This window comes from Gymnodraco acuticeps, unplaced genomic scaffold, assembly GCF_902827175.1.
Source record: "Gymnodraco acuticeps unplaced genomic scaffold, fGymAcu1.1, whole genome shotgun sequence".
Classification (NCBI taxonomy): domain Eukaryota; kingdom Metazoa; phylum Chordata; class Actinopteri; order Perciformes; family Bathydraconidae; genus Gymnodraco; species Gymnodraco acuticeps.
In genome coordinates this window covers 208,593-222,710 of record NW_022990015.1, presented here as the reverse complement: position 1 = coordinate 222,710, position 14,118 = coordinate 208,593, and the positions used below count along the sequence as shown (strand labels likewise).

Here is a 14,118-nt window from a genome sequence, read left to right as displayed (position 1 = left end):
TGAGTATTTGAGTATTTATACTGCTTTATGCTTTTACGTCACTAGATTCTGTGGGCAAATGTACTTTTACTTTTTTAACAAATGCAGTCACTTGATAATTTGCAGCTTTAGGTTATTAATACAAACAATTATTCGACACACATTATAATAAATAATTATAGGTTAAGCTACCCAGTATTGTAATAAGTAGGCTACTTAAAAGAAATCCTACCTTTACCAAGTGATTTTTTAATTCAAATAGCCTACTTTTTTTTGCTTTACTACATTTTAATGCAGGACTTTTACTTCACTTGTTACACTGTAGTATTGCTACTTTTACTTAAGTAACTAATCGGAGTACTTCCTCCACCTCTGCTGAAATGTCTGTTTGTGGTACGTTTGAATGAGCTGATTTGGACTTTTATGAAAACATGACATCTTCATGTATGACCACCCCGTGCGATAGGAGGCGATATAGTCAAGTGCGTCAGTTTGCTCCGTTTTTTCTCTTGGTTTTAATGAAAATACGGATTGTACATCCATACTGGAGTCGGAGTCACACATCAGAATTGAGAGAGGTTTTATGCCCTTTCCATTCAGCGGGTGTTGTGTTTGCTGCGCTGCACTCCGTTGTGGTGCAAACTAGCTCATAGACAAAGCTGACTATTGGAGTTCACACAGTCGTCTGGCCTGTTTTTACTGAACGGCATTTGTGTACGACTGCGCTTCCGCCATGTTGAACGGATTCAAGTTGTGAGTGACTGCTGGGACCGAAGTGACAAGCCCCAGAAATCGGACTAGATAGAGTTAGGGGGCTGTTACCGCGCCGGTGACGCAGGAAAAACACCCAGAAGCAGAGGAAAAAACGTAGGAATTAGATCTTTCTAGTAACAGGTTTTGGGTCCTGCGAAACTGTCACTCATATAGGCCACGTTTATGTAATATACGACGACACCATCGTTCAAGGCTGGACGTAGCCCGTGAATAGAGGGGGAAGTCATATCAAATTCCTGGTGAGTTGTTAGCTAACTGGCTCGGTGCGCTGGCTGGTGATTGTTAGCTGGCTAGTATTAGCGTCAGCTGGTGGTGGATGCAAGGTAACATTACTGCATTTTAGCGGCTTGTGTTATTCAGATGCTGTTGGTTTAACCTCTCTTAACTATTCCTTATTGAATCTTTGACAATGTCAACACGATTAAACTGCAATTCATGGTCAACAGTACGTGTAGTCTGATTAGCTCACTCCGCTGCATTCACTGAAGCCAAGCTAGCGCTAGCTAACGTTACCCGCAAACGGTCACTGTCTACAGACTGAGGAAGAACATTTCCTTCTAACGCCTAATGTTTACAAATGGTTCATATTTGATTATCCTCCAATCATATCTGTTATATGTTTCGTTAATAGCAGATTCATCAAAACCAGAATGATGTTAACATTTTGTATCCTTTTGGCTTCCAATATTTCATTTTCAGTTTGTTTTAGCCAAGTTATAACTTGGCGTTAGACGATACGGTTCAGAACACTCTACATTTCAGGAAATAGACGACTCCCCTGTCACTAACATATTCAACGTTTTTTAAGACAACCAGCTAGCTTAACTTGAGTTGAACGCTGAAATTGTTATGAAGTGGTGTTAAACATAATCTCGGGGGGTTCATTTTATAAAGGGGATAACTATTTAGCTAGTTGTCGAGTCATATCAGCAAGCCGCTTGTCAAAATAGGAACGTTAGCCAAATGCACCTTCGGGTATTTACCCGAACGTAAGCTAACGGCTAGCTAACGCTAGAACTGTTTATCTAGATTGCTGCTCGTTAGCATGCTAACACTACCAATGGTCATTGTAAATGGCGTAACATGGAACATGGTTGGTCAACAATAACGCCGGGGGAAATGAATGTATATCGATACCGATTAAGGTTATTCATCAAACTATCTGTGTGCTAGATCGTGCATTATGTAGCAAAGGTTTGCTGGGAAAGTTTAATGTCAGGCCCGGTCGAATAGTGAGGCCTGCGTGTCTCAGCGGGCTTTGGTCGACAAGGCCGTCAATGCTCTGCTGTCTGGGCGGATCGCCTTGCAAGCTAACCTAACGTTAGTGCCGCAGCTAGCTAGCACCAGGCGTTAACTAACTAAACCACCAGCTGTTAACGGTTGTTGTGGGCGCTAGTTTGTATCAATAATTACATAATGTCCCCTTGTACTTTATAAGTACCTGGGCTGGTAAATATTGAAGATATTATAAGGTAACACACATCCTGTTACATGATCGATTTCTCCGTCCATAAAATATGTTTAGTATAACGTTAGCGTTTTGAAGCCGGTTCAGTGCGAAAGGCCGCAGTTATACCTAGCTTAGCGCTTATTTTAATGGTGGCTGGTTGTTATCGTGTGTATCACTTTGTTTGACACTGTTGATAAAACAGAACGCCCTAACCCAATCCCCGCATTAGTAGATCTTTGGCTTCTGAGTGGTTTCACTGATAGTAGCTTTCAATTTATTATATGACATGTACTCAGGAAACCAACACAGTCGCCAGATTGTGCTTATAGTAATTGCAGTAATGTGATGTACTGTTCGTAATGACAGCTGCAACCCAAATATCCGATGCTGAAGCAGATGCCTCTGGCCACCTGTAAAATAGGAAATAAGCTAGTTTCACTACCCTTAAAGAAGGCATCCATTAACAACAGTTAAACGCATTTAACCATTCGTGTCTTGTGACAAATTAATGGCTACTCGCAAAGTAGATTTATGTTTAGGCTTTAGTACACCTATGTTAGCTTGTAAAGCACATATTTGAAGGCAGACTGTGACTGTTGAAAGCTATTATTTATATATGTTTGTATAATGTGCTTCAAACAATCATGACTTCCATTGTAATTTGATAAACCTGATAACTATTGAGGTTTTAGGGCAGACGATTCATTAATTGAAAATGAAATTGAGACCATAATCACTCATAAACCTGTGTCCTTTAGAACTTCTAAAAGTTCCATCTTATACATAGTGTGATTATCTTCTTCACCAAAGCTTTCTGTTTTTTAAACAGCATAGAGGATCTATTGAACGTGTTCTATATGATTTAAAAGCCATTAAGTCATGTTCCTTTTTCTTTATGATGCCCTGCACCCTATCAATCTTGATCACAGGAATTGCTGGAAGAGGGTTCTGACTTCATTGGCAGTCTGAAAACGGATATAATCCTATTCCACTTCGAATGGCACTATACATTTAAAAACACATTGACTCTAAAATTGCATATAGCCAAAGAGTTCATTTTAATGACAGGAAGGCTGAAAGCTGTGGTGTTGAATGTGCTGATTTGCTGCTGATATGGAGGCATGTGTGATAATGTATTGGTCTCAAAAGTCATCATCGTCAATTATTATATCTCTTAATACTCAGGGCTTATTTAAATCACTAACTATTCTCTCTTATCTCTTATTCCTGCACCTTTTTGGATGGTGCCTGAAAAATGATCTCTTAATCAATTTGTATTTGAAGGTTAACTTTTGAATGAAAGCTGAAATATGAATCATTTGGATTGAAACGCAGGATGAAGCTACCTTAAAAAGGATATTTATCTGTGGAATTTGTTGTCGATCAGTCAGTCAAGTGCTACATTTGCCGGCTGCATCATGTTTTACTGATTGTCATACTGATATGTAAAGGGTGATTCCAGTGTCATACAAGCTGGGTCTTTTTCCTTTTTTTGACCATGGTTCCGTTTACTAAACATTGCACTCACTTAAGTTGATCGCTGAGGTCTGGGGCAGACACAATGTTGAGAGAGCTTTTTCTTCACCCTTATGCAATATCTTCCTTGTTACATTCATGCCAATAAAGAGGTATGACGACATGCCACAAATGTCCTCTGGCTTTAATCGAACTGTGGCAGTGGTAGTTATTTGGAATGTTCCTTAACCAGTTCATGGGGAGTCCAGTCAAGCAAGTCATAAATACAAATCTAGTATAGATAAACACTTTTTAAAATTCATATAAAGGCAAATATATTAACTAAACTTTCTGAGGTAACATCTTAGAGTTGACAGATCAACATCCAGGCTTAACCTCCCAGTTTAGGAATATTTCTCACATTACAAGACTATCCTTCAAGACATATGCGCTTAGTAATCAGGCCGAATAGCCAGGTTTTTTACTGTCTGATTGCTCGGGGCTCTTGTCCCATTGGACTGTGTCATGTATCAATGTCACCATGTTCCCACATCTAGTTAATGTTAACACATTGTTATTACAATTGATACAAATAATGTCCAAAAATAAGATCCTGTTCGTACTAAACAAAAATCACAATGACAACCAATCACTAATGATTAAGTCAGTGGTCATTTCAATTTCACTTCACAATCCATCATGGTGGCCCTATCGTCACCATACACACCTGAGGCTAATGTTCATGTCTACCCATGCTCACATTTGAGACGGTGCTTTAGACTGGTAGGACTTGAAATGGATTCAGGCATGCTGTAAAAGTAGAAAGGTATTTGTGCATAGCAAGTGTTAGGACCCGTGATGGCATGATGCACATAAATTGAAAGTGAAAATGAAAAATGGCATTTGTAAGATAGGATTACTTTTGGGGCTGTTTTTTGGGGTTTGACATTTATTATGCTATTTATTATTGCAAGGCTAGATGGGCTGGTAGCACCACTGCCTAATGCAGCTTCTTCTCCTGGTTTGAAGCTTATTTGTGATGATTTTTAAAAAGCTAGCAGGTGTGGGATACCTATCTCAAACTGTCAGCAATGGGTCGGCAACAAATCATTAATTGTTAGTGCAGGATATTCTGAATCTAATTTAAATCAGTGATCCGTGTCAGCCATTTAAAGCCTGGCTGAAACATCCTTATTCATAAAACAACTGCATCGTAACCGAAACCCAGAACTACCAAGCAGAGCACAGCCCAGTTCAGAACAAGTGGATGATGTCTATGGTCAATTTAGCAGAACAAGATTATGGTTTTTTTGTTTTTATGTATTACAGGTGACTTAACCAACCTGCTGATAATTCTGACCTGTACCCCTCTACCCTTTTCCCCAGGTTATGCAATGGTCTCAGCGGCACATCCAGACCTCCAGGTGCTTGTGTCCCTCTCTCGTGCGTTCGGGCTCTCTTCCCTCTGCTCTACAGCTGAGGTGGCTGTGATTTCCCTCCTGGCCAGCGCTCCGTAAGAGGCCAAGATTGCCAAGATCTGCCCGGTGGCGAGCATGACGGCCACCACGCGTGGCTCTCCGGTGGGGGGCAATGACAGTCAGGGCCAGGGCCAGGCACCTGATGCTCAGAGCCAACCCCCACTGCCACAGAACCAGGTGAGCAACATCTTCCCAGCTAATACTCAACATAAGAGTGTACAGCTTTGTTTTGAATGACTGTGCTTTGCACTTGCTTTTGACGGCAGACACATGTATATTTAACCTGAGAAGGGACAAAGTGAGTTGTGATATCTCCCTTTTTAGTAAGTCCAGACACTGCAGCACCGCTTTTTTAACAGATACATCGCTCATACCTAAACCACACACAGATGCCCAAGGGGACGAAAAGGGAGGGGAGGAGGGAGCGGAAAAGAGAGTGAAGGAGAGGCATCAATGAACAGAGCCTCCTGAGTGATGGATAAAGGATGTGTGTGTGTGTGAGTGTGCATGTGCAGTCCTGTGTTGGTTGGAGATGAGCTGTGGTGAGACGTGAGAGGCAAGCTGCCTATGTAGGTCAGCCAAGCAGAAGGAGCCTTTACCACACACCCCCACATTTCATATTTCTCAGTTATGCGTCTCCCTCCACTGTGTGTATCCCTCTTTTACTCTCACACACAGCTGCTCACACCATCACTGATGTTCATACACAGTCCTTAGATTAGAAATGAAATAAAGACAGGAATGGTCACATCCGGTGCTTAAATTCACATTCATGGATACACATTGTTGTTTTTGCTTCTCAAACACTCTTCCTTCCAAAGAAATTCTGTTCAACAGCACCGTAACAGATACACCCACATGCTCACACATTTATACTTGTAACACATCCATGTCAGCCCTCAGTTTTTGTGTCCTCTGGGTAGAGGAGGATGAAAAGAGCATTTGCTGTGTCTGCCGTATACTACGAGTATAATGACTTGAATGGCTTTGTTTAGAGACCTTTCAGGAGAAACACCTGCTTCTTTATGCCTACATGCATTTACACTTAGTGATCTGAACAATAGAAATCCTACCCCCATACAAGAAGTGGGCCTTGGCTTTCCATTGGAACATGGCCCCATGGAAACAGGCAGTTAACTTTCACTTTTGACTTGGAGGTCAAAAAGTCCATCTCACTGATAATGGTGAGATGGAGGCGTTTTGTTGTGTTGCAACAGATTTCGATTTTTTGGTATGCAAAAAAAAAAGCCATTTGTAAGAACACAATCATTATTCTATATAATTAAATAATCAGACTGGTGCATTGAGCTTAGGGCTCAGTCAGGCATTTTGTCGTCGATAGTTAATGTCAGGCCCATTTCTGACCCTTTGTTTGTTGGTCCGGAGATACCAATTATCAAAAATGCCCCATTGTGCTCCTTTTTAAAACGCTACAGATTGCAGAGGCTTGTTAGCCAGTAACCAGTTGAGCACATACATTAGAGAAATGGCAGCCTGCAGTTTCATATCATTTAACTGATGATATGAGAGTGTCAGTGAGCCTGCAGGTAAAGCTGCTTCTTCTTAAAGTATCATTTTCAGCGTTTCCACAAAGCTCTGACATGATTAGACATTTGTCATCATCCATTTGTTTATAGAAACAAATCTCCTCAAGGCTGCATGTGGTTGAATGGTCTAATACACATGGCATGTTACCATGACATCAAGCCAGGATATATAAAATAATGATAATGATCTAATTCACAGTGGAGTTGCATTATGTTAGATGCTGTAGCAATTCCATATGCTGGTGAATTCTCTTTTTAGAAAAGCACAAAAGTATACAGATAAACATTATACATCAATTTAAATACATGTAAGTAAAATAGTGAAAATTACATATATGACATTTTAAATATCCACCTAAAAAACTAAAACAATAAATATATATTTTTTAAAAGTACATACATAAAGACATACCCATTTATTGAAAATAAACTAAATCTGTTTTAAAAGAAATGCACTAGAATTTTATAATAAGGGTATTTAAGAAGTAGCAGTAGTAATACCGCATACACTCAGTCATTCACATTCCTCCCAACCGCTTGCCTTTATGGTTTTCTTTATTTTCTGGTGTTTGATGAAAATGACAGCTAATGTGACCTCGCCCTCGATCATCAGAGTAGACATATAGTCTTCATTATTCATGAATAACAACAAAAAGCGCCATGACATGAATCTCTTCCATTCTCAAGGCTGATATCAGACCTGTGACGTTGCGGTAATGATGCTTCCGCTGTAACCCGCTACGAATGGGTTAATCTCTAATGACTTTGATTGTCTGTCATTTTTCCAGACATCATCTCCCAACTCATCTAATGAGAACTCTCCAGTGAGCCCACCAGAGGAGCAGGGCCAGGGGGACGGACCCCCTCAGCTGGAAGAGGAGGAGCCCGCCTTCCCTCACACTGACCTAGCCAAGCTGGATGATATGATCAACAGGTATTTACCCACATGCTAACACACATGCTAACACACAGGCTGCATCTTCTGTCACTCCTAACTCTGCCCTAGATACAGCCAGAATGTGGACTATGTGGACTATCGCTCTACAGCCAGATTAATTGATAACGCAAAAGGGTCACTTTATTAAAGGTGGGGTAGGTAATTCACTTCAGAAACACTTTTTGTTATATTCCATGGAATGCTCTTAACATCCCGATAGCAATGAATACATTAAACAATAAATGACAATAAATACATTAAAAATGTTCATCTGTGGAAGCCGTGGCGCTGTAAAAAGCACGACCAATCATCTGAGCCGGCCTGGCTAAAATAACTGGATGGCCTACCTGCCTGTCAGCCTTCCATGTCGTGCACAAACTTATCTCGTGCCCTCATTGCCGGCTGTGTCATGTGTGTGTTGGAGGAGGGGCTCTGTGAGGAAGTCTGAAGGAAGAGGCAGATTTATTCCCGGTTGTGTATTTTCAAATTCTAGCGCACTCGTGCTGGTTTCTCCATTCTTACCTACCCTACCTTTAAGAGAGTTTCAATGCAGATTTCGTGGAACTTCCTAATGTAATGTATTACATCGCCACTGTATTCTTACCAGTTTTGTGTTCATTAGCAGTAGATGCTCACAATGCCCAATTTTGAATCAACAGTTTATGAGTTAAAACATTTGTATATCAAGTTCAATACAATGAGCTGCATCTTCTCATGTATTACTTAAGTGAGTTTGAATGTCTTTGTTGATTCACCTTTATTTCCTCTCAGGCCTCGTTGGGTCGTTCCAGTTTTGCCAAAAGGAGAGTTAGAAGTCCTCTTGGAAGCTGCTATTGACCTGAGTAAAAAAGGTAAGAATAAACAGAATGTTCTTTTGTCTGTTTAGATGTTTTGTGGCATTTACATTTTATTGCCTGAGCTTTAAAGCAAGTCAAAGGCTAACCATGAAGTGCAAACTATCATTAATTACATATTTAATGTATGTGTATAGAATCGGGCCACTAATTGTTATGATTTTTTAATCAAAACAATGTTGTTCAAAAATGTTTTATTCAAGTTTCAAAACAATTATTTGAAGTGAGTCACAAGTCACCACACATGTTAAGAGTCCATGGGTGTTTTCAAGTAGGGGTTTAGTCAAATAAAACAAAGGTATGTAATTGAAATGATATAAAGCAGAAGTTCAACAAATGTTAGAAACTGGAACGAACAGATGTTTTACACTCTGTGCATTGTATGGTTTGAAATGAGGGGTGTGTTTCCTTGCAGGAATGGATGTAAAGTGTGAGGCGTGTCAGAGGTTTTTCCGAGATGGTCTGACAATCTCCTTCACAAAGATCCTGACAGATGAGGCCGTCAGTGGCTGGAAGTTTGAGATTCATGTGAGTGTTTATTGTTGTTTTATATTTTGGTACATGAGAAAATAGCTTTTTCAAAGACTCCATGGTAACAATCCAGCCTCTTATTATAATCTTTCAAAATAAAAATAAATAAAAAATCCACAATACACATAACAAACTGAACAAATTGTGTGGAATTTGACCCCTTTTTCAATTACCACAGCGCACGACAACTACTGTGGCGTAGATTAAATGTCAGGTAGCAAAGGTTTTATTAAATTGACAAAAATCTATATTATGACTCGGCACAGCCAACTCGGCTTAATTTATTCTTTGAAATGTTTGCCCTTTTCATTAGATGCATGTATTGTTCAGACCTGGGTCTTGCCCGTAAATTGAATTTTCTGTTTGTTTCTCAACGAGCTGAGGAAAGAGGCAACGCCGGCTGTGATCGATGATGTTTTTGTTGGAAGGAGCTGAGGCTGGCTGTTTTGTATTAAGACTAAAGATTGATCTCTTGGACCTTTTCATGATAAACCAGTGAGACAGACAGACATGTAAAGGAGCACAAATGTCTCCCTTCAGAAGGAATTAAGTTTTCACATCAAAAATATTGTAGATTCCACTAATGCATACAATTTGAGCAAAACATATGACATGAAGTATAGTATTGGTAGTTGCTAGGCTGGCTTGAATGCAGGGTAACCAGGCAGAAGCCATGCATAATATAGTATTTCTCATATTTCCAGGTACAGTGTATTAATATAATGGGATCATATAAAGGCTAAATACATGTTGTTACCCTCTGTCTTTTGTTGTCTAATGCCATTGTTTCTTTATTCTTTTTTACAAACAACCCTTTCCTCACAGAGGTGTATCATCAACAACACACACCGTTTGGTGGAGCTGTGTGTAGCCAAGCTCTCTCAGGACTGGTTCCCTTTACTGGAGCTGCTGGCCATGGCCACCAACCCTCACTGCAAGTTCCACATCTACAACGGCACGCGGCCCTCTGAGACCGTCCCTGCCGGAGCACAGCTGGCCGACGACGAGCTCTTCGCCCGACCACCTGACCCTCGCTCTCCCAAGGTGAGTCACCATGGCAACAGTTGACTAAACATGAACATTGTACCTTTTTAATGTAATGTTTAACAAGTTTTATTAGGCTTTCCTTTTCTCTCAACTGGCCTGGTTTAACCTTGCTGAAAATTACCTTATGTCTGACATGCTGTGATCCCATGACACTTTCAACAGTAATTCAGCATGATATTACTTATCATATTTATTTCTGTTACATTATGAGTATTAAGTGCATCCTTTTTTAAATGTTTTGTTTTGTGCAGTAAACAGGCTATTTTTAGCCTCCAGCCTGATGATGATGACAATCTATAAGACACTAAGGGTGCTTTCACACCTTACCTCTAGCGTTAACCGTATGTCAAGCCTTCAGTCTGTATAGCTTCATGTTTACTACTTGTGGTTTGTTGGGGAAAAGTCAGTGTGACCACCCCATGAGCCACAGGTGTGAAAGCAGCCTTAATGCTTGGGGCAAATTAGATAATATAAAGAGAAGGTGGCTCCACCAGAGAATAGGAACAGTGAAAAGTGATGAATACAGTGTGGGCACGGGGTCAGTGTGAACAGCACTGCAGCCTGTCTGCCTCTGTTGGCTGGGGGCCAGTACTACTAAGTGTTCCACTGGAACTATTACGAAAGATTCTGCTAGTGTCTTATTTTTCTTATCTTTAAGTTTTGTATTGGCTAAAACAGATATTAAATGTCTCATCTCTCCTAATCCTGTCTAATACTTGCTTGCTTTGAATCTCTTGGTCAAATTAGACTCAAGGAGATAATAATGCACACAATTATTGTTTTTCAACCTTGTGATTTTAGTTTTAGGGGAACACAATCAAGACATCAGTGAATTTTTTGTTACGGATGTCTCTTTTAGTCGAAATTGAGAACTATTTTTATTTACTCTCTCTTACTGAACAGGGGCCTCATTTATAAAGCGATATACGCTCAAAAAATTGCGTACGCCAGTTTCTACGCAATGTTTGCGATTTATAAAATACTAACTTGACGGGAAAACGTGCGGTCCTCCACGCAAACTCTAACCCATGCGTACGCACTAAGCACAACAACAGGAGAGACGAGAAACTGCGACACCGCGTTGGCAGAAGGAAGAATGGAGAGAAATATGTGGAAATAATACCATAAATAAAATGTTACCTCATTTATCATATATGAAGAATTCATTTTCAAACATTGATTAAAGCCAATCTTAAAATGATTAAACAAACGCCTGTTTGCGACTCCTCAGTGCACACAAAAACATAACTTGGAGTAATAAATAAATAAGGATGAGATGCACAGGCTGCAGTGGAGACACAGCTGATCGACAGCTGGGACACAAACCACCAAATACAAAAACATAATTCAGATCCAGTCGTCATGACTCCACACCGGAGGGATTCCCCGATCATTTCTTACAGTTTCTCATCAAGGGGGGGTCTCCTGTCCCCGGTACAAACACACTGCCTGAGGAAAGATGTGTATTGTTTTTGTCATTAACCTTTTTCGGACCACTTATTTATTTATTTTGGTGACGATCCGACCTCCATGCTGCTGCTCTGGTTCAAACGGCATCCACCAAACAATATGATTTATCTCGACCTCCCCAAAATAACCAGAATCTGACACGGTGTGAGATGTCTTTTTTAGCTGTTCTGTCGTCATTTCCTGCTATCTTCTTCATAAAGTCAGTCAGAATGAATGAATGGGCGTTTCTTTGACTATTTATAGGCAAATATGGGCGTTACGTGAAGCCCGCAAAAGCTGCACCGCATTTCGAGTCGGTTGTGATTTATAAAGGGAAACCGGCGTAGGAAGTGCCGTACACAATTTCCTCGCCGGTACGCAATGTTTGGTGAATCGGAACATTTCTGTACCTACTTTTTGGATTTCTACTACGTAAGCAACCTTCCCACGTGAATCCTACGCACGGCGTTATACATGAGGCCCCTGACCAACTTATTTAGTCAACTTCTTTAATGTGTATTCCCTCTCATTTATTGTCCACAGGGCTGGTTGGTGGACTTAATAAACAAATTTGGCACGTTAAACGGGTTTCAAATGTTGCACGATCGCTTCATGAGCGGCCAAGCACTGAACGTCCAGATCATCGCTGCACTTATCAAGTAAGGCAGTTGTTTAACGAAAGCAACATTCTACAACATGCTGCTTGTATGTGCTATCACTGTACTGTTGTTTGTGTGAGCTGATTTTGTGGTTTCTGCATTACAGGCCTTTTGGCCAGTGTTACGAGTTCCTCACATTGCACACGGTAAAGAAGTACTTCCTTCCAGTCATCGAGATGGTTCCCCAGTTTCTAGAGAATCTCACAGATGAGGAGCTGAAGAAAGAGGCGAAGAATGAAGCCAAAAACGACGCACTGTCCATGATAATCAAGTCTCTGAAGAATCTGGCTTCTCGTGTACCAGGGCAGGAGGAGACCGTGAAGAATTTAGAGATTTTTAGATTAAAAATGATTCTTAGGTGAGTATCAAAAGATAATGTCCTTGTGCTTTTTGTTGAAATGTAAGAGCAATTACCACCACATACACATTTAATCCCATTGATAAAAAAAACCACATTTCTTATCCACAGGTTATTGCAAATTTCTTCTTTTAACGGCAAAATGAATGCACTAAATGAAGTCAACAAGGTGATCTCCAGTGTGTCCTACTACACTCATCGACATAACCCTGAGGAGGAAGAGTGGCTGACTGCAGAGCGCATGGCGGTAAGCACTGCTCTTCACATTTTGTGCCGTGTGCATCAATTATTTATCTTTATCTAAAATCCACTTGTCCTCTCTGTGTGTTCATGTCCTGCATCAGGAGTGGATCCAGCAGAACCACATCCTGTCCATCGTGCTGAGGGACAGTTTGCACCAGCCGCAGTACGTGGAGAAACTGGAGAAGATCCTTCGCTTCGTTATCAAAGAAAAAGCTCTTACAATGCAGGATCTGGACAACATCTGGGCGGCACAGGTACACTGCAACTCAGTGTTTTATATTATTGTAATGGTAAAGAATGACTTGCTTTTGTAGTCCTATAACCACTCAAAGCACTCTTTCTCTACATTGTGACATTATGTTTCTTTCATTATATAGTCTGAGATATTGAGGGTCTGTATTTTAGTTGCATCAATAAGGTTTAATACAGCCTTCAACAAATGCCCTGTTCTTCATGACTTCAGTGCGTGGTTCTGTACTTGTGTGCTTCACTGTACGGACAAACAGTATCTTCTTGTAGTTTTATTATATGTTAAATGAAAATAGCGATTTAGTTTACTATTGTTTTATTTGGACCAACACAGGAGCACCTGTTGCTTGTCAGTCATGCTTTTCCATCATTATCGTTTTTTTTTCTTAATAGTGGAGAGCAACAAACCTCAGTCCCATTTTCTTGCCCACTTTCTAGCCTCCTGCCTTTCCTCCTTCTCCCGCTACTGAGCATTTAGCTAAATCACTACCATTTGTTCTAATGAGCATGACGGTACAGGTTGAGTCATCATGGTGTGAACACGACACAGCAAGGTGCATGGAGAGAGGAAATAGACTGAAGAGCTCTACATTCCACTTGTAGTTTAAAGAACGATTTAATTGTAAGAGCAACCCTTTTCAGCATATGTTTTTATCAGGATCAGATGAGACCTTTTTCAAATCACAATAAATGTGTTATGTGCTACTTAAAATGTAGCTGGGTTTTGACCACTTTACACATAGAGTAAATCAATATTACATTTGCTTTCAAAAGAACATCCAATCATAGGACATGGTACTGCATTCCTGTGACTTAACCACAACTGTAGTTGTTCCTCCCTAACAATAGTTGGAAACAGAAAGTACAGGATCTGTTGGTCCCCATTGCAACTGCAGCATATCCCTGCCACCGCCGAGACGTCCGGTGGTGGACGTTGGAAGTATTTTTGTTAACCCAATCGTCGGGTTGTTGTATATCTGCAGGCTGGTAAGCATGAGGCCATTGTGAAGAACGTCCATGACCTCCTGGCCAAGCTGGCATGGGACTTCTCACCTGAGCAGCTCGATCACCTTTTTGACTGCTTCAAGGTGAGTAAGAGTTGTAGTAA

The 14,118-nt window shown here is 40.6% G+C and overlaps 1 protein-coding gene across 7 annotated transcripts in view; it reads left to right on the top strand.

Moving 5' to 3' along the window:
* The first annotated feature begins 533 nt into the window (after positions 1-533).
* The window catches only part of usp9 (ubiquitin specific peptidase 9), a 39,043-nt gene continuing 25,458 nt past the window's right edge, over positions 534-14,118 (top strand). For 3 of the 7 annotated variants that reach the window (XM_034213575.1, XM_034213572.1, XM_034213576.1), the window contains exons 1-11: positions 535-992; positions 5,045-5,313; positions 7,472-7,617; positions 8,392-8,471; positions 8,890-9,002; positions 9,831-10,049; positions 12,045-12,160; positions 12,267-12,518; positions 12,630-12,765; positions 12,863-13,015; positions 13,994-14,098. In XM_034213575.1, coding sequence (XP_034069466.1) covers positions 5,212-5,313; positions 7,472-7,617; positions 8,392-8,471; positions 8,890-9,002; positions 9,831-10,049; positions 12,045-12,160; positions 12,267-12,518; positions 12,630-12,765; positions 12,863-13,015; positions 13,994-14,098 — 1,422 coding nt within the window. In that variant the 5' untranslated portion in view covers positions 535-992; positions 5,045-5,211. Of the gene's footprint in view, positions 1,077-5,044; positions 5,314-7,471; positions 7,618-8,391; positions 8,472-8,889; positions 9,003-9,830; positions 10,050-12,044; positions 12,161-12,266; positions 12,519-12,629; positions 12,766-12,862; positions 13,016-13,993; positions 14,099-14,118 lie in introns of all 7 variants that reach the window. The other 4 variants (XM_034213574.1, XM_034213569.1, XM_034213571.1 and 1 more) reach the window with 3 other exon arrangements.